The sequence below is a fragment of the Stegodyphus dumicola genome, chromosome 3, assembly GCF_044657685.1.
Source record: "Stegodyphus dumicola isolate Sdum_Otavi_A_Nest chromosome 3, ASM4465768v1".
NCBI lineage: Eukaryota > Metazoa > Arthropoda > Arachnida > Araneae > Eresidae > Stegodyphus > Stegodyphus dumicola.
Genome location: NC_140770.1, coordinates 190,226,242 through 190,253,618, shown reverse-complemented (window position 1 = coordinate 190,253,618; position 27,377 = coordinate 190,226,242). Strand labels below are relative to the sequence as shown.

General features: G+C 31.7%; 1 protein-coding gene across 2 annotated transcripts in view; it reads left to right on the top strand.

Moving 5' to 3' along the window:
• LOC118185412 (nephrin-like) overlaps positions 1–27,377 on the top strand; it is a 1,505,573-nt gene that overhangs the window by 270,499 nt on the left and 1,207,697 nt on the right. For both annotated transcript variants that reach the window (XM_085813712.1, XM_085813713.1), the window contains exon 2: positions 16,696–16,833. In XM_085813712.1, the coding sequence (XP_085669838.1) occupies positions 16,696–16,833 (138 nt within the window). The remainder of the gene's footprint in view (positions 1–16,695; positions 16,834–27,377) is intronic.

Sequence of the window (27,377 nt, the reverse complement as noted above, 5' to 3'; positions counted from 1 at the left end):
TAAATACCACTTATACTTGATCACGCCCCTTCCACTTCATCCAGGCGCGTTTCATCGTAAAATGTAGGGCTGGTCATAATGTTTTGGCTCTTGAGTGTAGAATGAAATGAATTATTTCTTCGTAAATAAAATCATTTAATCCCTTTTTAAAATATAAACAAATTTAGTTTTAAGAAGCTCGTAACCACATTAGGAGTTTATTTAACAAACTTTCATTGCTACTCTTATCATATATTATGAGTTTAACAGAATCACATATTTACTTTAGTGTTGCAATTTTAAATTTTATTTCGTTTCCAATGCTTTACTTTATTTCCTTTGCATGTAATTATGTAAATTTGTGAAATGATTCAATCAAAGAATTACCGATGCACAAATTTCCATTCTCCTCTGAATATAATCTATTCATGGAAGCTTTAAAGAATGTAATTGATACGTGTTGCCATTAAGGACAATCAGAAATAAAAATCTGCAAACAAAGGATGTTTCTTAATGCGTCCGAAATATATCTCATTATTTTACTAATGTCTGCATATTTATAAAATAGATAATCGTTACCATGTGTAACATTTTGTTTGAAAGTAACATTGTAATCACTGAAGTGAAGCCGCGACTAAAGTAATAAATATTACCATAATAATTTGGTTGATCTGAAGGTTATTGGTTATCGAAACTGTTGGATAGGAAAGGTTGGAGTACTACTGCTTAGGATTTAAATACATTGAATTGTAACAAGTATACAACTTATAACAAAGCTAATTAGGGATTTAGAGACGCATTCACTTTTAAAAGAAAACTTAATTTGAAATACCGCTTATAGGTTTCTTTTAGTTGATAATAATTCCAGGAAATATGTGAAAATCTTGTAATACGTGGACTGGCAATAAATCCTTCTCTTCCATGAATCGACTTTCTCAGCAAAATACAAATAAAAAAATATTAATAATGAATGAAACAATATGCAAATAAAATCAGAAGAACTGCTTTTAAGTAAATACATTGCAATTAACTTTTAAGTAAATACATTGCCAAATTAAACTTTTACTTAACTTTCATTGAAATTATGATTTTAACTGAAAAAAGTTAAATTTAATTTAATTGTTTTTATTAATTTGTGAAACTGTATTTAATACCTTCATATTTTTCTTCCAGATCTACTTCAAAAAATTATATGTGTATTTTGAAACCATTAACTAGGCTATTTAAGATAAAATGAAGTTTTCTCCCTCCTTCCTTTTTGGGGGAAGAAGGAAGGTCCAGTTTAATGCTTAAATCCTAAGATAAACATTATTTTAGTAAGTGAAAATATTTATTTTAAATATTTACATAGGATGTTTTATTAAATGTAAGTAAATAATTCCATAATTCATAACTTATAAATACGAATATATTAATTATAATTATATTATTTGCAAAAAGTAGTACGTTTATTTGGAATAAAAGTATTTAAAAACCATTTTTTAAACTCAATGAAAACTCTGTAAGTCTATGTCAAAAATATTTTAAATAAGAGATGCTTATGTTTTCATTTTTTAAATATCGTAACAGTGCATTATTTTTTTCTCTTACACCATTTTTAACTTTTTAAACTACATGTAGAATTATTCTGCTTGAATGTTTCTGCTTACTTTGATTCAGAAGTCTCAAAAAATCACATTTTTCTGTTAGGTAAGCTACACCATTAAATGAAGCTCTAAAAAAATCACGTTACCTTAAATGCCTTCCATCTATTTTAATGCATTTTCTGCATCTGTTTAAGGTATCTAATGGCATTTCTTATCTTATCGCTGAATGGTTTACGATAAGTTAAAAAAATTATGGATGGATTTAATGATAAGATAGATTGCATTTATTTTTATAGTCATTCCTCAGCATTTTTATATGCAAAGAAATTGATTCATGTGCCATGAAAGATTTATATTAGGAAAGTACGAGTTAGTTATTTTTATGTCCACATGCATGTGTATTAATGTATGTAGAAGCATACACACACATGCACACGCACTTATCTATTTATCTATATGTATATATTTATCTATATCTATCTATATATATACGTATTTAGATCAGTTTTTGAATTAACTCCTAGGAAAAGAAAAGGGATAAGGAAAATGAATAAAAAGTGAACTTTAATGCCAGTATAGTTAAAAATTCATTAATATTGTTTAATAATAAGTAAAAAATTAATTAAAAGTAAATTTTTAAAAATAGTGCAAAATTAATATGTGAAAAATTAAGAAATTCTAACTGCTATTAAAGAAAAATTAATTGACTTTTTAAGGGAACAAACCAATTTGTAATTCATAGTATTAACAGAAGCGAATGTATTTCGTCATCTTAATATGCAACAACCAATTGAAACACCCAACCTACGAGTATATTGAACCAAAACTGATTCAAAGTACTAGTTAAGAATAAACCTTCATAGGATAATGAAGTAACTATTTAGATGTGTGCCAAATTAATTCAAAGTACAAGCCAACAACAAAACTTAACTGAATATTCAAGTAAAGATTTAAATATTCTTGCATAACAAGACCACTCTCCGACACATTTTCGGCTTTAGATACAAAATAATGTAAAACAAAATAAACATGAAAGGATCTTAAACAATGTAACAATGCAAGAAATAAGAACAAATTTAAACATTCTTATTAGACTAAAATTAAATGGTAAAATATGTGAGAATTTTAAAATCAGCATAATTAGAATGCATTAAAAAGGCCAGAAATGAATTAAAATTAACTTATATGCTTGTTAAATTGAGAGCGATGAAATAAGTTGGATATTGAAAAGAGATGTTGATGGCATAGTACAACCGATGCATAAAGACACTGAAGCATTCATGGCCGATTTTAATATTTTCTTTATTCTCATTGACAAACACCAAAAAATTGGCTCAATAAGCCTCTCTTCTTGAAGAAATCTATTGATACCTTATACATTTCTAAAATATATTTTAGGAAGCGTAGGAAGTAACAAGTTAGCAGTATCGAAGCGATACTGATAATGCGACGCATCTAAGTTAAAGGCTGGGTTTAGATTGAATTAGTTCCACTTGACACTTTTAATCCCTATTGGATGATAATAAGTTTCAGTTTGTAAATTCGAAATCTTATTGGCTGAAGCCTCTGTGTAAGTATCTGTGTCATTAGCATTTTACCAGAATCATATGACATGGTTTAATTTTGAAATGATGCAAGTTAAAGGTATTTAGTTTAAGCAGTTACTATTTTGAGGAAAGAAAAGGGAATTAGCCAAATTAAAATGGAGAGTTGGATTTCAAGTGGCATTATTCAAGTGGTCTCTTAATGAGAGTGAAAGTTTACACTCGACAACATCTCTAAGATTAGTATCATATGGTAGTTTTCGAAATTCTGTTCTGTGTCTAATATCAAATGCGGACTTGAACAAAATGACTTTCTGAAGTTTGATAATAAAATATGAAGAATTTCAATATAATAATTTACGCAATGTTTATTATAACTTTATGGATGGCTGTAGTTTCATTGCAGCTTAACCCAGATTATCAAAGCGTTGCTATTACAGTGATGAAGTCAGCAGAAATATAGTGTTAAATATGGAAAACATTTGCTGAATCACTTTTAACAAGAATTAAGAAAATGGAAATTAAGACTATATCACACTTGAGGGCTACTTCCTACTTTCTTGTCAATATGCTTCTGCGGCGTAACCGCACTTTTACGATGCAATAGTTCTGTTATCCCATATGGCAGTCCGGTTATGCCGCATTATGTTCCAGGGTTTTGTTGTATAGCCCAGTTAAGGGTTTTGTTTATTTTAAATTATTTCTCTAACTTAAATTTATCTATTCTTCCCAAAACATCAGTTAAATTTTAAATAACACAAGGGAAAAAAAATATCGTTTTGTAAAAAGTCTCTAATATCATAGAACATTTCAATATAAATCTAATGTAACAAATTTGATCAAAGAACATTAAAGCATTTTAAAACTATATTTTTAAACAGCTTTTAAAAATCAGCGATTGGTTAAATCACCAAGCTTCTTCAATATATAATCTTATTATTTTTTAAACCAGAAGGACATGATATATTGGTACTGTATTAGGTATTTTTCCCTCCTTTCGGTATGTCTTCGTGGCGTAAGGGTAACACATTTGGTGCATATTCGAGAGGCCCAGGTTCGAGTCCCGGCGAGGCTTAAGATAAATAACTCTAACTTGCGTCATTTCAAAATTAAACCATGTCATATGATTCTGGCAAAATGTTAATGACCCAAATATTTACACAGAGTCTTCAGCCAATAAGATTTCAAATTTGCAAACTGAAATTTATTATCATCCAATAGGCATTAAATTGGAAGTGGAATCAATTCATTCTGAACCGAGCTGTGAGTTTAGTTACGTCGCATCATCGCTTTGCTACTGCTAACTTGCTACTTCCTACTTGTAACAAGCTATATTTTAGAAATGTATAAGGTCTCAATAGAGTTCTTCAAGAACACAGGCTTATGAATCTACAAGGGTGTCATGAAACTATAGTGGTGCCCGAACTAAAAGGTTGTGGATGATGATTCTCCACCACCAGGATTTGGCGATTGGGTGCCCTAATCCCCAGTCGCCCTTTAAAACGGGGAGTGTATAAGATATTTTCTCCCTCCTTTCTGCATGTAAAGGTTAGCACACTCGATGCTTATTTGAGAGTTCTTGGTTCGAGTCCCGTTGAGGAAATTGCACGTTTTTCGTGTTTTCTGCGTTAAAAATCCTAATGACTCTACTTAGTTAACAACTTTAAGTTAATTATTTTAGTAACGCATTATAACTTGTTTTTCATTTTTATTTCGCTTCATATATTTATTTCAATACTGATTTCAAAAAAACATCGAAAATGAATGTTAATTCAGAGTTTGTAAATCACTGTAAAAATTGATATTTGTTTTAAGGCACTCCCTTTTTTGAAATGGTAATAACATAAGCTTTTATATGCGCTTATACTTATGATTAAAAGTCAGAATTAAATATTCCTTAAAATTTACATTTAGATTTGTATTAAGAAGAAATTTATAGAGCACATGCATTATCAAATAATACCAAACATTTGGTGTAATCTAGTTGTCAAATTTGGAAAACAAAAATATATTTTATATTTTTATCCCGTATAAACTTTAATGTTTGTGCAAGACTTCTCCAACTTTCCTTAAATGTAGCAAAAATATATGATAACCTCTTTATAACATTTCTTCCCAAATACATCCTAGTCTTCATGTGCCGTAAATCGAATGAATAATTCAAACCACTGAACGGAAGAAATGTAATCACCTCTCTTGGCAGATTGATGTGATCTACACATGCTCGTAAACTTACCACAATAAATAAACATGGGTAATCATGATATTAGATCATTCTGAACCAACAGCTAACTCAGCGCCTAATGCAATACTACTTTCGGCGCAATGCATGCGAGTCATGAAAGAGCTCATAATTGAATGTGAATGGAGCGGTGGGCAATGAACATCCATTGGGCTCTAAATAGAAAAGAGCAATACTCTAATGCTATCAGTGACCACTAGACCTGATGAAGAAGCTGGCGGCTATACGCTGTGGTGACATTTTGGTTACAGGGCATTGATTACATGCCGGGGACATATCCCATCAGTGACCAATCGGGAATCTTTCCATGTCCAACTATATGTCACATATGGATAGCCTCGGCACCCGCCGGTGACAAGTATTTAATACGGAAAAAAGAGAGACGTGACAATATTTCGCTTTTCTTTTATTTCCTTTTTCCTCAGCTTAGAAAGCTCTGGTTTCGAAATATTTACTTAAAAAATGAAAACGATTCTTTTTTTCAAAAACAGAAAGTAATCGATCACGCTGATTTGCTATGAATTCTCAATAAGACAGTGTTAAATATCTTATATGCAATTTAAGTGTATATTTCGTCATAGGTGATCAGCAAAATGTAATATAATAGCTTAGAATGATTTAATATTGAATTAACAGTTCTTAAAGTTAAATACTAAGCAGGATTTTGCGAATCAATTGGCATGAATTCATGAGTAACTTCCCATATTTCATACAAAGTTTGATATTGTATTTCGTGATCTGGGAGTTTGCTTGCATTCATTTTGTGCTAACATTAAAAAATACGTGCCTAGATATAAAGGTTGATAAATAAATGTTTTTCTCACGTTAAAGGTATGCACAATAAAATAATCAATAAGAAGAAATGCCTTTATTTATCTGTCAAAAAAACAGCACGTATCTATGTTCGCTAGTTTCTTACTATTTCAAAGTTGTAGAAATGGTGCTGTCATGTGAAAAGGTTAGGCTAGGTTAGGTTTGGTTATTTGAATATAATTTAGAACAAGCAGGGTATCAGCTTAAAAAGAGGGATGGCTTCGTGAAGAAATTTTGAAATAAAACTGGCTCGTAGTTACTTTACTCGTAGGGACAACCATGAAAACATCTATTGAGTCATTTCATTCCCTTGGGTGCGAACACATGTAGAAACAGCCAGGTTTCAGCAGTTTTAAAAAGTTATATTAATTGTTTCTCAATATAAAATTTTAGTGAACTATTTATGCTTTTGCTTTTGAAATTATAAATTTTTTATTAACACTTTGAGATGTTTATTGTTTACATTTAGCGGACTTGGTGCTTGAGGAAATAGAATGTATTGTCTCTTCTCGCAAGCTATGAGCACAAGTGAAAGCAACAGTGAAAATTACAAGCTACGTCCTGAAACGTTAAATTATTTCTTTATCAAACAAGAACATATGGCGATAAATGATGATGAAAAAAGTGTTATAGCAATTTTCCTCCTCATGTATAACGTGAATACGAGCCAGTTTTTCTTTGAAAGTTATCCATGAAGGCTTTTAGGCAGGTATTCCTTGCATTCCTTACCACATGCAAATAAACTAAGTCTAAAGTGATAAATTATCATAACTAAGAACTGTTTCAGGAATTAAACTCAAATCAAATCATCCTGTAAATACTGGATGGTAGTTTTTAAAATTTTGAGATTTATAATTTTTTAAGTCTTTTAAACGTTTTTTTACACTTTGAAATTTTAACGAACAGCTCTTTGAAGTATTAGACTGTAATACGAAATTTTAAGATTGCAATTTTTCATAATATGCAAGAAGTATATATCTTGATTTCAAATATTAATCCATGTGTATTAAATTCATTTCTTTAAGCCGATTTCCTGACAATCTACAAACCACTGATAACCATACGACTTTTATTTCTGCAAAACTCCTAATTAAATTAGAATTAAAGAAGAAGATTGCCCCCTACTTAACAAATGAAGCTAAAGAAAGGCCTGGGAGTGTCTCACCAGTTCAAAACCAGCTATGACATATTTTCCTCGTCCTGTAGCCGTAAAGTTATTTCGTCTTTTAACTGGAAAGGATTGTCTGAATGCCCATCTTTTTAAAATACGACTTAAGGACCCTTCAGTCTGTACTCTTTGTAACTTTGAATTGTCCATGGATAAACAGCACATTGAAGAATGCACTGCACTTTTATCTTTTATTTCTATTTTTCTTAAGAATTGGGAAGCAAGATCAAAACTAATAATTAGTGGCCAAATGCCTGGAATTCATATAAATAAATTTCAGTTCTTTATTTAATGTAACATATTTTATTTCATTTTTAGAAAGGTTTCTTTTTTTTTATTTAGAAGCATTTTGCAACAGAGATTAAGTTTTCAAATCGTAATTTTAAATCATGATGTTACATAAAACGTATATTTTTATAGTCAGTTGGGAATCTTTCCTTATGTCTTTTAAGAAATCGGATTCACCAATGAAAACTGTGCGAAATTTATGAGGATGCACCTTGATGTTAATATCAGCAGTTGACCCATTAAATAATAATACATTTTGAGAAAGATTAAATGCAGAGAATATTTTGCAATAATCTAAAATTAATAATTAATTCGTTAATTTTTACGCATACTTTTTTACCTTTTTATTCCATTGCAAACTCTTTACACTGAATTAAATTGCATAAAAAAGAATTTTCAGGTTTCATTCAACAATATTACATTACACGAAGAAAATAAATTTAGCATGCACTCAACAGTTACATTCACTAACACTAATCAGACACTAACTAACTCGAATTCTTATTCAAAAATTGCGCTTGTTGAAAATCATTCATGCTTTACATTTTTACTGGCATATGTTTATTAAGAATAGCATAGTATAACAAATAGGACTAACTTTGCATTACTTAAATTGCATGGTATAATTTTTCATATTATTTATATCCATGCAGGTTTGGTTGCATGGACGTATATGACATATATTGAAATAGGAAAATACGTATTTACGATCCGTAGAACATGTATTTTAACTCAAGTGTTTGTATTTAAACATTTTACAGCAATATTTCGGCATCATTTCTTAAGCATCTTGTAATATTTGGTTCGATTTTGCAATTAAGTTTAAACACAGTAAGTGACGATAACGCATTTAATTATTGCTACATTTTGATTTGTACACTTTTATATTCCTATAGATTTTTAAATTAACATTTTAGAAAATGTATCAGTGAAGTTTCGAATTTCTATAAAAAAGAATTACTCGTGTTATCCTCGATATATTCATATTCCATATTTTGTAGTAAGAGAAATTTTTTTGCAAACACTTTTTGCTCCTATTTAATGATAATCAGTAATTTTATAATCACAATGATAATTGTAAAAATTTTAAATCAACTTACATACATCTTCACCGAAAAGTCATTAAATTATTTATTGGTTTGGTTTGGTTCATGTGATTACGATAAAGCCCCGAAGGTTATCTGCCTAAGGAAAACGATGCATTCTTGGAGAACTTCCTAAGGGAAACTGGTTCTTATATACGTTACGCATGGGCAAAACCACGAAAACGCCCATGCATCCAGCGCGTTTGCGAGATTTGAACCTCGGAACCGAACTGCCAGTGTACAGCGACTTTACCGCTCGACCCCTGGGGGGCCTAGATTATGTATAAAAGGTACAGCAGAACTCTGTTTAATTGAATTATCACAGCAGAGAGTTGTTTTCAGATAACTAGATGTTTAGAAGAAAAGATACAAATAAATGTGAGCAAAATTAATTCTTATATACTAGTTTTACATAAATTCTGAACGTATACATTCCAAAATTTTAAATATCTGTATCATTTACTGAGTTAACTCTTTTGTGTTTTCCTCTCACAATGTTTAAATTAGGTACACCACTGAGGTATTGTTTACGCATAATATATAATATAACGGTAAGATATATATATATATATATATATATATATATACATACATATATATATATATATATATATATATATATATATATATATATATATATATATATATATATATATATATATATATATATATAATTTATTTACTAAAGAAATATTGATTATATTATCTCCTAATGTTAATTTTAGTAGAATTATCTTAAAACAGTGAATCCATAGTTAGTAAGTTCAATTTCGAAAATTGTTTTAAAGTAATTTGAATGTAAATTGTTAAAAATGTTTAACAGGGACTTGAATTAAATCATGAATAACAAAATTTCAATGTAAAAAGAAGTAAATTAAAAGAAGTAATTAAATTAAATGCAAGTAACCATTGTCATTGATCGGGAATTAGGTGACTTTTCAAGGGGAACAAACAAACTCCCGTTCAATGAACAATAATTAAGAAATAAATACGAAGGTGTTTCGTCCTTTACTCGAGTAATAAGGCGATGCCAAACCGGCAATTCAAACTCGGCCAAACATTTCCGTGAATAGAAGGGAATAAGAACTAATGCAGAGAAACAAAGAACACATTCCCATTAAGTGCTAATTCAATTTTGAGTGAAAAGCAGTTTCTGCAGTAAAATTGATATTGCTCGAGTAACTGTTCCCCGACACCCTCGTGCTTATGCATTTTAATTCAAAACTATTTGTAAAAATTAAACATTGGAAATTGTCATTATGAAATAGAATTCAAAGTAATTGAAATAAACATTAGAAAATTACAAAATATAAGAAATATAATGCAATCTTTGCAAAAACAAATCAAAAAATAAAATTAAAAATTTAAATTAAAAAAATATATAATAAGAATAGGGAATGTACATGAAGATATAAAAGGCCAGAAATAGCATTAATTAACTTACGTTCTTTTTAGTGGGAAGTGGGCAAAGTGTTTTCTTCGCGTCTGACTCAGAAGGGTTGTGTTTCCGAGATTCTTTATCGGCAGCTGGGGCTTTGAATTATATCAGTCGGTAAGACTTGTGTTAAGTAATTTATAGTAGTGGGAGGGACTGGGAATTCTTGAGGGACGTATGTTTTGGAGCTCTTATTTGAGTGAAACTGTCCGTTAAATTTTTCTTGAAAATACTAGTGAATGGAAATTAACTAATTTCTGGCTAATTGTCGTGTCGTAACGATTAAAAAATTAAGAAAAGGAAAAAAAGGAATTTTCACTGTCAAAGAGCTATTTGACAGACTAAAGATTATGAAATAGGCCCATTTTTTTAGTAACAGCATAAGTCTGAAGATAATTAGCTTATTACATTATATACAGCTTTGTAATTGCACTATGTACAAATCCTTTAACTGATAGTCATCCAACTTATACCGCGTTCTCAGATTTAGGAACAAATTATCATATCCCTATCAGTTAAATGATTTAGAGTGAGTATTTAAAGCCTGTTCTTTTAAGGCAATGGCTAATAAATTCATTAGGTATTAGATTATTTTTGAGAATTTTAATAAGAAGCAAAATTTCGCGTAGATCTATCGTAGATGTGCTGATATTTTTATTTCGTTGTATTTGATTTATTATTGTATTGTTAATTACTTTTTTTGGATATGTTTAAATTCCAATTTATTAATTTGTTAGTATTGAAATTGAAGTTTCTTGTTTTTTCAAAAAGTAACTTTTTTTTTTTTTTTTGTAGTTAATGATTTGAAGGTCTAGATAGTTTATGCTATTTTGTGAATTATTAGTTTTATTAAGTGTAAGACAATTTGGATAAATCTCGGAGTGTTCAATTTTATTAAAATTATTAATTGTAATAAGGTCACCAGTATATCTGTAAGTGTGCTTGTAGTAATTTAATTCTTGTTGTTGTAGATTTTTTGAAGTAAATTCTTTGATAAGTAAAAAGATATTACAGAGCGAGGTACTGGAATGGGATCCCATTGGAAGATCTCTGACTTGTTTAAAAAGTTGATTTTGAAATTTGATGTAGATATCTCTGCATATCTGACCTTGCAGTTCCTCGTTTTAATTATAAATGAAACAGGAATTTAATTAAATTTTGCTGTAAGCTTTAAATATATATTTAAGATTGAGATAAATTTATATCATTATATATGTTTGCCTCTAAAGAACTGAACCATGTAAAAACGGTAGCTAAATATTTAGCAGTAAATGGTAATTCGAATCACTGATTTATGTATTTATATTATGATTCTCCAAAGCTTCGATTAATCCACCTTCATAGTTATGCCAAGCTCTATTTAATTAATTGTGACTCCGTGTAAGGAAATTTGCATGGCATGAAATAATATTCTGCCATGACATTTTTAATCAAATTGTCACAAAATGCATAGAAAACTTTTGTTACCACTAAAGTGAATTTCAAATAGAATTTTCCTGAATTTTAAATGATAAATAGATTCAAAAATACTTATTCTCAAACACAAATTCCCTTTTGTACTAACATTCATAAAATATATAAATGATATTGACTGCATCCCTAAAGCTAAACTCAGTTGAATGGTTCGTAAATGTTGTTAAGTCCACTGGACACAAAATATAGTCAAATAGCAAATTGCAGATATTCTACTTTTCTCAACGTTCAGAGATTTGCTTGAAACAGACATGGCATGTGTGCGTGATTCAGAGCAATTCCATTTAATAATAAAAATATTATATTTTTAAATGTTGTCAATAGATTTAAAAAGTTCTTTTATCTGGTTCATTTAGGTCTATATACGAGGGTTGGAACTTTAATAGTGGCAACTATTTATTTACAAGGAATACAAAAGTGATTCATGTCACCATGTTTTACAGTCCTCAATATAATCGCCAGCATTGTGTACAACCCGTTTCCAACGATGTGGAAGTCGCAGAATACCTGTAGCAGCGCCTGTTTTGTTGTTAGTTTGAATGGACCGGTCTACTGCCGCAAGAATCTCAGGAACAGTTTGGAAGCGAGTGCCACGAAGTGGTTCCTTCATCTTAGGAATTAAGTCATAGTCACAAGGGCTTAGATCTGGGGAGTATGGTGGATGGTAAAGCACTTCCCAGCCCCATCGCTTGAACAAATTAGTCACAGCTTGCGCTGCATGCGGCCGAGCATTGTTATGCAAAATGAGAGGAGCGTTCTGCAGAAAGTGTCGCCGTTTTTTTTCTCAAATCTGGTCGGAGATTGTGCTCCAAAAATGAGCAGTAATACTGCGCAGTGACGGTCTGCTGTGGGGGAACGATATGCGTTAGGATGACACTATCACGGTCGTACACGGGAATCACCATAACTTTCACATTGCTGAGGTTCTGACGAAATTTCGAACGTCGTGGTGACCCGTGATGACGCCATTCGTTTTATTGGCGTTTCAGTTCTGGCTGGTATGATCGGGCCCAAGTCTCATCCAGCGTAATGATACGGCGTAAAAAAGTATCTCCTTCGCGCTCATAGCGCTCCGGGTGGGTTGGGGCAGCATCGTATCGTAGCCATTTCTGCATTTCCGTCAATTGATGTGGAACCCATCGTGAAGCAATTTTTCTCATGGACAGGCATTCCTTCAGATTGTGCAGCACAGTCGTATGCGCTATTCCTGTTTGTCCGGCCAGCTGACGAATCGTTTGGAGGCGATCACTGTCCATTAGTGCGGCAACAGCTTGCACGTCTGCATCGCTGACACTCGGACGACCTGGCCGCAGCATGTCTGCCACGTTTTGGCGTCCTTCATTGAATGCTTTCACCCATCTTGCTACGGTTCTGTAAGGCAATGCAGATTCCCCGCAAGCCTCTTGAAGCCCTTGATGACACTGTCGTGCTGTACGACCTGTGGCACATTCAGTTTTTATCATCGTTGTTCTTGAACAACATCCTTGTTCTTGTTTTGAAAACATCCTGACAACACTTACTTTAGACCGCGAGCTAATACAAGGGTTCGTTCTTCGCGTCACTCCGCATGCGAGAACGAGTCTTTTTGCTGAGAGGTAAGGTAGGTATGTAGTTTACGTGTGGTATACGCGATATTCTTTGGTTTTGTTCCGTAGCGTTATTTTCAGCTGTGTTGCCACTATTAAAGTTCCAACCCTCAAATTCGTATTACATTTGAAGATACTATGAGAAACTCTAATTAAAATTCATTTGAACTCATTTAAATTTATTCTATTGAAGGCAATGTTTTAACAAATTAATTTATTAGAAACCTGATACCTTTAAAAAAGAGGGAATTTATGAAAGAACTTATAATATATAATAATCTGCGAATATAACATGATTTTTTAATTATATGAAAAAAAATCGTTCTTTTCCGAGTATTTCTTCAAAATAGTCTAAAAGAAACGGAACAATATTCAAGAGCGGATTTAGCATTGAAAAAAGAGTTTATTGTTTAGTTACTAAGGCGTAGATTTAGAACTAAAACATAATTCTCTTCGCCTATTTTAATTTTTCCGATTTTAGAAATCTTTCCGAGCTACAATGTAGCATTTATAAAAACTCGATGACTAAAATATATTGGTGAAGCAACATTCTACCCGGTCCACACTGAGTAATCGATTAAGCTAAGGGTTAATAGTTATCTGCTTCTAGGGACATTTTAGTCTGAAAAATCAGTTTAAATGTAAATAGAATGCATTAAAATTCATGGTAGAAATCATCAACGCTTTTCAGCAAAAATTTGAAAGCAGCGGAAACATACACTATTCAGTTTTTTTCTAACTACTTAGCTAATGGTAGACTCCCTACTCTGCTATACTGGAAGATGGGAAATCCATCACATTGATTTAAATATAAACATATGACAGTTTAACAGAATATCATTTAATAAGAAAATAGTATGTTTTAACGCATGAATGAATGAAATATGGCAGGTGAATTTCTTTTTCATACATGAATTTAAGCATGGATTTCATAAATTTAATTCATATTCTAATTTATGCGAAAGCCACACAATTTCAAAAGTTAAACCGTTCAAGTTCATAACAGAGAAGACTTCAAAACTGTCAGACTGCTCCCTTGTCAATCAGCAAAAGTTAAGTCATTTACATGAGCTGATTCCGTAATTTAAGCTCGTTGTTAAGCAGACTAAATCTTATCTGGAATGGCAGAGGAATTCCTTGGATAGCAATATCGATTAAATGGACAAAAGAACACTAGTCCAAGGCAAAAAAAAATGAAGACACTGATTATTTTGCTGAAAGAAATTTCCCATTTTTTCCCTTCAGAGAAAGGAAATATTAGAATATCCTATCTGTTGGCTAAGATTGTTTCTTTTACATAAAAATAAATTTACAGCAAACAGAATACTTCTACGATATTTCAGGGTTTTATTAAACTTCCGTTTTCTACCTTTCTCTGAATTACGATAATACTTACTCGAATGGCTTAATGTTATTTATGGTCCATTGATTAATGTTACTCAAGGGGTGTTACGTAGCTGCAATTAATGTTACTTGACGATTAATTGATTACTTTAATGTCAACATTTCTTTTTCTCTCGACATTTAGCAGTTCTGTGTGCGCTTAATGATTATAATAGGCATTTAAAAGATGCATAAATAATAATACAGACACGTTTCACGTTTTTCCCATTTTTGTATAATTTTACGTGTTCGTTCAAAAGAGTTATACATCAACAGACGTATCTTTAAATATTTATCTCTTGAATATCAGTTAAGATTCTTGATACTTTTGGTCTCTCGTAAAATGGACTGAAGAGCCTTTGAAATCTATCAAGATATATATTGAAAGTATGTTTTAAACAGTAACTTTATCCTTCTTAAACTTTGAAACTGTACTTGGTATTATTTCAAAATGCAAACATTTAAATGGCGAATTTACTTTTAGAAGCACAATACCAGTTTTAATGTACCTTGAACATATTTTTCAGCTGCCTGACTTTTGATATTATCGATATTATCGTTTTGTAATAGAATAAAATATATTAATAAATATATATCGTAGAATAATATGTGCAAAATAAATATATATCGTATAATTTTGCAGTCATTTCTTGATACTGGTTGTTTGCGTTATTTGGTAAACATTAAATAAAGAAGCAGTAAGGACTGTACAGTTTTTATACGTAAGATTTGTTTTGACTATTGAGAAGCTCTTTCTGGAATTGAAGACAGAGAAATATCTAAATTTAAACTGAATTTGTCAATACGTAGTATCTATATGACTTTGAAACTAATGTTTTTAAGAAATTGGTATTATAATTAACTACATTTTCTGTATAGTGTGCTTCGTCTTATGTTATTATATTTGAAGGATTTTTATATGAAATCAGAAATGAATATTAGATGTTTCACTTTTGAAAGTTATATTAGTTTTATGCATTAAAAATTAATAGTTATAGTATATGAATTATAGCAATCATACTTGATATACATAAAGAAAAACCAAAAACAAAAAAAAACAAAAAATTGAACTTGTCCTGCACTAAAGTTGCAGGATTGAAGTAAATAAACATAAAGCATCCAAAATTAAAATTGAATTGTAATCAAAACAAGGCAAATACCTAATAAAATTAGTAATTACAACCGTGGATTCTAGCGGTCTAACATTGCAGCTAATAATGTTTATATATATATATAAAATGCCTGTTTAATATATATATATAATGCCTGTTTAATATATATATATATATATATATATATATATAAAATGCCTGTTTAATATATATATATATATATATATATATATATATAAAATGCCTGTTTAATATATATATATAAAAATATATTAAACAGGCATTTTATATTGCTATTTATTATAGCATTAAACTTTTTATAGTATCTGAAACAGTATCTTCAGATGCAATGAATACCGTATTCTTTATTCTGCTCATTCGATTCCCATAAATGTTCTGTAACAGCATCATCTATCGGTAAAAATTTGAATGAAAATATATTTTTATGCTAAGAATATAGAAACTGATACTCTAACTCAAGGGTTCTTAACCGGTGGTACGCAGAAAAGAAATAGTTGAAAAATAAGCAAAGCAAAGTATCTTTAATTATTAAATTAATATAAGATATTTTTCAAATTTTTCTCTTTATAATGTTTTAAAATTTTCCAGACTCCTTTCTAGCCCTTTTAATTTGAATATAGTTTTATCAGAACTAAAGTCAGATCTCATACATTCTGAGGAGAAAGATAATTTTTGAATAAAAAAATTCCTGAAGACAAAGTTAATCAAAATGTATTTAATTTTGATGTCCTTAAAACAAAAATCCATACGGATGCTCAATTCTCTCTGCATATTTTGGAATGAAAGTGCCACCAACTGAAGATTTTAATCTGCAGTTTCCAGTTAATTGTTATAAATTTCTCCTCAACTATTATTAAAAAAGTATTTCGCTTTTTTCCGGCATCCAATTACATTTTCGATAGTACTATAATTTGATGTTCTTTATGCATAGGTATATGCTTGTATGGCATTTTCAAGTAATTCGTTGTTTTCTTTTACAGTTACCAAGTGCGAAAATCAGTTCTTTCGTGTCAAACCTACAGATCAAGAAAGTAAGGAAGGTGGTGACGTAGAATTTCAGTGTCATGTTGGCAACAGAGCTGGTGATGTACAGTGGAGCAAGGATGGATTTTTGCTGGGTAAATATTTTTAATACATTTTGCTCTAAATATTCATTTCATACTCTACAAGTTATTTTTATGTTTTAGAAATTTATAAACAGCTCACTCTAGTGCGGTTTCAGCATCAAAGTTAAGAAAATGCATATGATTTGTAATTGTTGTCAGAAGCAACATGTTTATTAAATATCCATCATATTAGTATTAAAATTGAGGAATGAAGAAGAATGTTACGTGAAACGTATTTCTAGAAAAACATGTCATTCAAATAAAAATTAAACGCTAAGTAGCCCATACACAGTTATAATGAGCTTTCTCTTCGTAGGCGATCTTGTTAAGCCGAAATCACCAAGGAGAACCTTTAAAATTATTTAGTATTTAGCGATCACATAGCCCGATTCCTTGTCGAGCTTGCACGGACCACTTTAAAAACATGGGTTGTAGAACTTTGAAGGCAGCCAATCTTCCCATACTATCCACTTCCAACATATAGACGTTACAAGTTGCCAGCTCAAATGGCTCAGTCCCGATTAGCCGCGCAAGCGAAACTTACGCGTTGCTGCCCCTGCATTACGTCGAGGAAAAGCTTACAAAAGGATATCAGTGATAATCCTGTGAAGTCAATTTCTATCCACTCACAACATATAAACGTTGCAAGTTGGCAGCTCAGTGGCTCAGTTCCGATTAGCCACGCAAGCAGAACTTACGCGTTGTTGCCAATGCGTTGCGACGCAAAAGACCCCACGAAACGGTATAAGTGTACAGCGTAATAATAGCGTTTTTGAAAGAACGTTTAGGAATCAATGTATTTTTACCTTTTAAAGAACTATTCGAAACAACTGGCCAAAGTTTAGGAACAGTAGAAGATTTGTTAAAACAAGTCAGGCATAAGTTCACGCCAAGCATGACAGTTACTTTCTACTCCTTATGTATAAGCTTCACCTTCTACAGCAAGCTGACCATCATTATAATCGCATCTCGTGTCACAAAGAAAAATGCTTCATAACAAGGCGAATTTATTACAAAAGAAGTAATATTATTACAAAAGTAGTAATAATCTTTCATATTCTTAGAACTTTCTGCATTTGTCATTGCAATAGAATGGTCGCAATAAAGAGCGTCATTTATAGACAGCGTCCACTGTAGTGAAGCGTTGGAGTCATTGAGATCTGTGTCATAATATACGTCACTTATATATTCAGGATCGATTGTTTCCTCGTGCATTTCCTGCATCATACGAATTTCTTCAAAAGAAAAAAGGATTTGCGTCAGCCCTTTCTTATGTGCCCTTGTAATGTTGTAGTTATTACACGCAAATAGTAAATAGAAGATCCAGTTCATACCTAATAACCTCTACAGTGATTCTAAAGCTAAAACGTGGTGTCGCTAAATCGGGGCACTTTACACTTGGGCTCTGCGTCTTCAGCTTACAACCATCCGCACTTTAAGTAAGAAAATATAAGGAACTGTGAAATTTTCTAAGTGTGCTCTTTTATGTCTGCGATAATAATACACGGTGATCAAACTAAACATATGTCATTGACTCAGAGAAGATGATATTTGAATTTCACTTTTCTGGCTTCTTCCAACACGTCGTTTATGCATGATAAAGAAATCAAAAATTTTTAATTTTTTAGCGCAGTTTGTTATCTGTAACGCTCAAATCGCATGGAGTAACATAGTTTCATATTGTTATTTCAGTATTTTCAAATGCCTAATAAAGTTTTTCGTGTTAAAACGTTCATAGTGATCTCTAAAATTTCTAATTAACCCTTTCTGTGGCCGGGCCCTTTATTTAACAGTCGTTAGTATTACGTCATTACAAGGGTTGGATATTTCATTATTCAATAGTGGATATTTCATTATGGAACTGGCCCACTAGCGGCCGAGCGGTAAAGTCGCTGAACACTGGTAGTTCGGTCCGAGGTTCGAATTCCGCGAACGGGCTGGTTGCATGGGCGTTTTCGTGGTTTTCCCCATGTGTAACGTGTATACGAGCCAGTTTCCCTTAGAAAGTCCTTTACGAAGGCATCCCTTCTCTTAGGCAGATAGCCCTCGAGGCTTTGCCATAATCACACACACACACATTATGGAACTACCGGTTACGTGGCCACCATTGCCTCCTTTGAATGGACTGACAGTTACAATCATGCCCTCTCCGGGATTCGAACCCGAGCCCATCGCCACTGCAGTTAGTGTTATTAACCGCTGTACCGGCTTGACAACTCTAATTAATCATACTGAGCTTTAATACAAATGGCTACAGAATGCACATGTTTGCTTAATAACACCGATTTAAATTAAGGTATTTCTTTTGTTCCGAAAGTGTCTACTCTGTATTCCTTTCGTAAGCAATTTTTTTAAAAAAAAGATACTTTCTTTAAAACTGCCGTAATTTAAAACAGCTGTAGAAATGCCGAAAAAATATCAATTTTCGTCATTTCAGACAGCGTTTTCTTGAAAGCTCCTAGCAAGAAAAAGAATTCTATGAAGAAAAATACAGAACTGGGAGAAACTACCCTGTGTTTGCATAATTTCATTACGTTTTTATTACGATAATTTTACACTTAGTAAACGATAATTATCATTTAATTCTAATTAATTAACACACTGATAACTAATGTTTTAGTTCACGAGGATAATTTTACAATATCATTTGTCATAACTTAGTAAAAAATTATCGCTATGTCGAAGACATGCAGCGCTAAATTGGGAGTAATTTTACATTAGTTGCACACGTTTCGGGTCAGGGCAATGAAAGCAAACCCAACATTGAAATTAAATGATGCAAGTATAATTTTCACAAATACTGTGATATATATCATAAATTGAAATTCCCTAGCGGATTTCGAGAGGTAGTATACATTGCTACAATAATGCGTACCCCGCCGAAATGCGTTTTATGTATGAGGCTGTTTCTAAAAGGCAGAATGCACTCAAAGGGGTATAGAAAACAATTCATGAGTATCTACTTTGAACACCTGCTTCGTTTTCTGCGTTCGCTCCAGGGATGAAATCCATGTCAGCGAGTTAAGCTATCGTGTAGCAATGGATACTGCTCGAAATCTGCACACACACAAAAAAATAATAATAATAATAATAATAATAATAAGATTTATACAGCAGTATTCTTATTTGCGGTCATTTGAGCATTGTATCATCTCCCCTCGCCATTTCTGCCACATACATTCATGCAAAATTACTTCGGTCTCTTCTACCTGTCTTTACATTTTTGTTAGTTATTTTGAAATCCCCCTACATAGCCATACACATAAGTCTCTCACTCAAATCAAGCATTACATAATTCTATAATAATGTCAGGGGCATAGCTTTTAATCCGTTTTATCACATGTAACTAATCATTAACTATTCTCTTTAAGTGAAGTGCCATAAGGAAGATATTATCTAATAAAAAAATTCAATTACCAGGAGAACGTAATCAATGTTTATCTTAATATTTAGTACTATGCATTATATGGGCCTTAGAGTTCCCCAGCATAAAGAATGATGATAGATATTTTATGTTTGAAATAAGTGATCGTAAAAGCGACTTATGAAACAGTAACAGAACGAAAGCAAGCAATAAATTTTGGTGAGTACTTAACTTTTTGAGTAAGTCATAAAATTGCTTTGCTTCTAAGCAATATGTTGCTCAAATTATATCTTACCATTTAAAAGGAAGAATGTGCAGCTCATATAAATGTCGTTGAAAAGAATGTGCCTGGTAAATTTTTAGGAAAATAACAACTCAGAGGAAGTTTATTATGACTTACTTTAAGCGCGTAATGTCCTCGACGTAAATTCATAGTAAATAATTGTTTCAGGAGGCATAAAAATCTGTATAATAACTGTCTACTTCAAAAATATTTTGCGCACTGAAAGATTTTTAAAATATATCGTTCACACATGCATTAAGAGTTTTTGAATAAACTCCACCTGTTTATCTATTAATAAGATCTATTATATTAATAATAACTATTATATATAGGGATAGACAGATAAAGAGAGTTTATTCAAAAATTCTTATTGTATGTGCAAACGATATTTTTATAATCTTAAATATATATATATATATATATCTATATCTATATATAGATATATATATAATGAGAGAAAGAAAATGCTTAGCTTATCTCTTTAAAAGATTATTTCTTTTATTATTAACTCATATCTAAATCTCCCTCTGTATCTATATTTAAATATATGCGTATGTACGTATATTGAAATATGTTGAATTAAATAAAATAAATGAAAATTGTGAAAAAGTAAGAATTATATTCGACATATTATAAATCTTATATTTAACTTTTTAAATGGTGAACAACAGAAATGTTCCTAAACGTTATAGAATTGCTTTATTAATATAAAATATATAATAACATTACTTCAGATAAGGCATATATAAGTTTCGATTACACAAGAATATTTGATTGCATTTAGTGTACATAACAATAGATAATAACCTCCAAAAAGTACAGCAATAATATAGAAAAACGTCTACGTGTTAAAGGGGGAAAACTATTTTTTGTTACGCATGAAAATGTTATACACATAAAATGCATAACCAATAAAATTATGGATATAGTGGTTACAGTGGATCGAAGTTCACGGAAAATGCAGTCACCATAACACATAGAAACATTTCAGATACATTTAGACATGTGTTAGCGTAGAAGAATGTCCTGGACGTGTAATGTTACAAAGCTACGTCACTGAAAGCCTGGCAGTAGACAGACTCCACTGGAAGCTTCAATTGCGAGGTCTACCACGAATTGAACACTGGCAGTACAGCTTGCCTTAGTAACGGACTTTCCCAAAGTTTGAAACATATTATATTGGTTAGATTCCCATCACATTCCACAAATGGTACGTTTCACTTGATTCCATACGGCTTCACTTGTTTGCGATGATTTTAAAATTTGAATACAATAAAGGTGTTATAAACCTGCTTACTTCAAAAATAGCAGAACTATTTTGCAAACTATGGGTTATTTTTGATAAGGAGAGAGATATTTATTCCTTTCCCATTCATAGAGGGTTTAACAAACTTTTTCTATTAGCGGAAACCGTTTTGATAACTAACAAATTCCTTCCTTCTACATATACAATTTTGAATGCTATTATAGTTGTTATCTGCTGATATGGTACGGCTACCTGCATCGATGAAACATAGAGCTAAATTTCTATCCCATTTTTCCCATAAAAACAGTTTTTTATTTAAATTCTGCATTTAAACTAATTTTCCTTACTCAAAGCTATAAGAGCAAATAATTTTGCTGTTGAGGAATGATAATTGCTTTAAGGCATTTTCCCACAGTTTAGACTAGTCAGGCAAATATTCTGCTTTATCTGCAACTGTAAGCCTTCTCAGTCTATCAGAATTCTAGCATTTGGATACGTTTTCTGTTTTGAAGAATTAAAATACCATAATAAAATAAAAATAATTATTAAATTATGTATTGTCTGAGTCAATTTGTTTGACATTTTATGTATGAAAGTCTGAAAAAGTGCGATGTTCAATACACGAATCGGCAGCTAGAAATCTGGCAAAATGCGTAATTTAGGAGAAAATAACTTGAAGAAATCTAGTGCAGTACACGAGAAGATAACTTAATTTTTTTAATTTAATACAGAGAAAAACATGAAAGAAAAATCAGTTACAGGTATAAGAAGATAGGACACCAGAATTTCACCACAGTTTGTGCAAACGAGATTCTGGTAGCACAGGTTTAAACGGGAAGATTCCTAGAAAAAAAGCCTCGCTAGAAACGAAGTCCCCATTAGCTACGAAAACGATATACCTGCTACGCGGGAGATTTTGAAACTTCGCCGAGAATGTTTCAACTTCAGCTCTACGCGGGTAGAGATAAACCAAGCAGATAAAGTTCTGCTTCTGAAGGATAACGTGATCTCAATCTGAGCGATAATCGATTACTATTTGGCGTTCAAGTCTTTGAAATAAGTGAAAATGGTAACCTAACTACGTTGGTTTCGAGGAATAGTGCAGGTTCTTAGAAATGTCTCTTTCGACGTCCACTCCCGCGTAGCGGAATCATATATGATAAGGACTTAACACTAACTGCGCAGCTTCGCCAAAGAACACCCCGTGGAGCGGTTCAAAGTCCTTCAGATTTTCAAAGAATATGTTTTGCTAAGAAGGAAAAAATCTCCGTAACAGGAGTGGCTCTGTCTCGACGTAGAGGGAAACTGCTGCGCATGCGCGAAATATCTTTCGCCAAAGTTTGAAGCCGGCGTCGAAGTCCGAAGGTCGCGTTTATCAAGAGTTGATAAAACGAATATCTTTCTAAATTTCTTTAAAATTTAAAGGAAAAGAACATATTTCTTCTCTCAAGTAAATTAATTAATAGATTAGTTATTTTGAGCCAACAAAATACAAACAATCCGAGTTTAAATTAACGCGAAACGTCAAGAAAGGAGCGTTTTGGCAAAGAACGTTTCTTCTTAATGTGTTCCTCAATTTTCTGTACGCATCGCCGAGGGGAAAATTCTCGCCGCCAGGTTAAGTCGCCAAATTCCTTGGCGAATTTTTCCTTCAGCTTTCTAGCGATGTAATAGCAAGCTGGTTTATATTATATCTATAGAACATTTCCTTCTTTACATAGCCGTTCTTTGAGATTTCTTCCCCAACCACTAAACAACTCCAGAACTCTTTTGAGCTCGAGGTGTATTTTGAGTATCCTCTTGCCGCATAGACACTGCATATTTTCAAACATGGATGTCTTGTCTTGGATTCGAACCAGAGCCCATCGGTACGGCAGTCAGCGTCACTAATCACTGTACTGTCTGGGCGGCAAGCAAAGGAGTAATCCCACATTTAGCTTCATCGAGTGTATATTATGTAGAAGCTATTGAACTTATAACAGTGTAGCAATAGCAAGTCCTGACAATAAGCTCCTCGTAATAGCAGTAGCTAGCTTCTGATTCTATTTGCAATATAATGCACAAATTATTCTAAGAAAACATCTGGAATAACGGCAAGAAACACGAATTTCTTTGGTCTTCAGTGCAGTTGTACAAATAGTCTTTATGAAGCTTACTTGACACAGCAGCTGTAGAAACTTGCACACTACAAAAGGAACTTTTAATTCATTTGGAGTGGAAAACTTAACTAATTTGGTGCAGACTTCATATATCTCAGCAGAGGTAATTTTAAATATCAGTCATATAGACGAATGTAAGTCATAAATTACTTTTTACACTTTTAAAGTTAGTGTTTGAGGATTAACGGAAGTTCGAGAGAATATATTCTTCCCCCAATCATATAGTTGTGCTGACACGGATGAAAAATAGTAATCAATTTCGTCGGCAGCTCCTCTAGGTAGGATGCAATAAAATTTGAAATATCCATCTTCACTTTTTAGTGCCGCCAATATTTCAATCATATGAAGATTTCTTTTTACAGTAAATTTAATTTTCTTTTGAATCCAAGTGTCTTATTACTTGAAGTTAGTACATTTTCTCCGCTTCCTTGCAATAGTTTATTCATTTGATTCAAGTGATTAAAAAAATTCTGCTAAATAAGCAAGCATCTGCATCCACATTTGATCCTCGAAGCATTATTAAAATCGTGTTCGTAGTTCTGTTGGAGATTTGCATGCATTTCTTCCTTTAGCTCAAAACACTTAACGACAAAACGTTTCTTTACCTCTTTCTTTATGATTATTTTGAAGTTTTTAATGAGATTTTAAATCCTCTTTATGATATTCAGAATGATCTAAATTTTTTGTCTTCATGTATGGAGAAAAATTAAAAAATGAGAAACAGAGCCGAATAAAATACTAATAAAATAGCAGTAAAATAATAACTAAGTGACAATACAATAAAAAGTTCACACTAACATTCTGTTCAGACAACTGAAAACCTCTTTTGGGCTGTTCGGTTACGCTCGTTTAGATTCATGTTGCTTGCATAGCCATTCAATCCCAATGTACAGTTTAGCAAAAATTGCTTATAGCATAAGTTAACCTTCTTCTCTTTTTGAATATTTTTCCACTTCCCCAACTGAATGGTAACGCAAGTAACAAATAAATTTATGGAACTGTTGACGACGTCTGACGAGTCTAACCGAACACAGCAGAACTTCCAAAAGCATATCTTCAATTATTATCGACTAGACCTCTATCACAATAACATCCGATTACTCCACCGAAGTTACCTGAGTACAGTACCGAATCAGGAAAAAATCCCTTTTCTCTTTTTATGAAGTACGTATTATTTCCGTATATCTTGCGTAACAGTTAACAATGTTTCGGGGGTTCCATAGATTCTCGTTGGGAAATTCTGCTATAGACTAATGTATTCTTTAACTTTCGTAAATCGTGCTTTAAATTAACTCTATACTATAAACCAAAGAAGTAGCCGCACTCTTTTACAATGACTGATCACTTCTAGCTAACCTCGATCTGGCCAGAGTCTCACAGGCTGGTAAATTGGTAAATTCTGTCACTTGGTAAATTATGTCAGAGGATTAATCCAGTTTCGTAAGAAATAGGAAAATGAGACGTACGTTATAAAAAGGAAAACAGATTTTTTTCAGTAAAAACGATGATAAAATTACCTTTTTAGCAAAATGCAGTTTTCGGAATTGGTTTTCATTGGAATATGCAAACGATGACTGTTCCAAACATTTGCGTTTATGCAATTATGTAAACAAATCAGGCTAATTTTTGCGCTACATAGTAATTTGTTATGAATTACTGGTCTTTGATTACATGGCGACTTTCACAAAAGGAAGCATAATATTTGGTGAATTTTTGAGACTTCCATAATTTACGAAAACTTAACTCACGTAATCATAACTATACGGTATACATGAATTTGCATAAATGCATTTAGATTTTAATAAAGACTTAAAAATGTGCATCTTTAAAAGTTAACATTGTCGTCAGTTTATTAAATATTCAAGATAATTTCAGTAGAATTAGGTGTACGAATTTACACACTAACAGGAAAAGAAATATCCCATGAAAACAGTTAAATTATTTCATAAGATAGAACTTTTCCTATGCAAAATGGAAAGCAAATTTGTGAAAGAAAAATATATAAAACAAAATATTAATATCATTTGATCTTTTCATTGGTGATACTACTCTAAGTGAAACAAATATTATTTGTTTTATTCTCTTTAGTAGAACAGAAAACTACTGATCAATTTATTGAACAATTTTAATACTGCCTCAAATAAATTATACTTCTCCCACTAAGCCTAGAGGCTTTAGGAAAGGAGCTATTATTTCATTGTGGAATAAAGAAGGTATTAGGGGTGTAACACCAAAATCGCTTTCAGGGATCGTTAATTCTCCACAAATGACAAGCGGAACGGCCAACAGCTGAATGCAAGGCTCTGGTTAAAGAATCAATGTTTTCTCATTACTATAATAACGGTAACAGAAACATTGAATTATAATATATTAATGAGGCAAGATATATTAATGTGGGAGAAAAATCCTGATTTTTCTTGGAAAAAACTGATCAGTTGATTTTGTTACGCAATTAAACCTGAATCAAATGGACATAATAGAAATACTAGTACAGAAAGGTATTTTAATGGGAATATTATGAGCTAAATTGTTGCGTTTTATTTATTGTCACTATTTTTTAGTGCTTGTAAAATATGTTTTGCATTTTCTAATATAATTATTTATTTTAACGATAAAGACACTGCTTTCATGTTCTCCAAGGACTGAGAGTGATTTTTGACAAAATTACTTAGCTATTTATTACTCACAAATTATTTTGTTTTCTTTGATAAAAATTATTTCCCATTAAGATGGTTCAGATAAATTTTAAAACCGTGAATAAATATCTCGCTATACATATTAAAAAATGCAGTCAAAAGGAAGTACTAATCTCTTAGCTTGCTTACTTTCTTTAATTTGCAATCAAATGAATTCAGTAAACGTCTAGCATTATGAAAATTTTATACACTTTAGGTTAACGAATAAAATTCGTTTCCATATAAAAAGTGTTAAAAAATTATAGAAAATTCTATTATAGGAATACAAAAATGCTATTATAAAAGTAGGAAAATGCCATTATAAAATTATACGAAAAAAAAAAAAAGAAATCTGAACGGTTTCAGATTTTAACGGTGGCCCAAAAGGGCTTTTTAAGGTATTTTACAATTTTGCTCAGCTCACAGTGTGTCACTCTTCTGTTACATTTAACTCATTTTACAATTAACATTACAATTAACTCATTTTTTTGTCCTTTTAGCTTTATTATCAAGAGTCATTTTCTTAGCACTTACCCCATACACAATTTAAGAGGAAAATTACAAAAATTTTAAACGCAGCATAGCAGTATACATTTAAAGTTTCCGGTGCAGCGTTAAGTGTTGACATACAATTTTTTATCCGTCGTTTCTCAGTACATCACATCAATGTTCAGTTTTCTTACTAAGATGGGTATGTAAAACTTTTTTTGTCTTTTTATTATTAATATTTCGTATGACACTGCGAAGGATCTACAACCACTCTATATTGCTTTTGGGGCTTTGATAAAACTTTTATTTTGTTGGATAAAAACATTTCGATGTTGTTTCA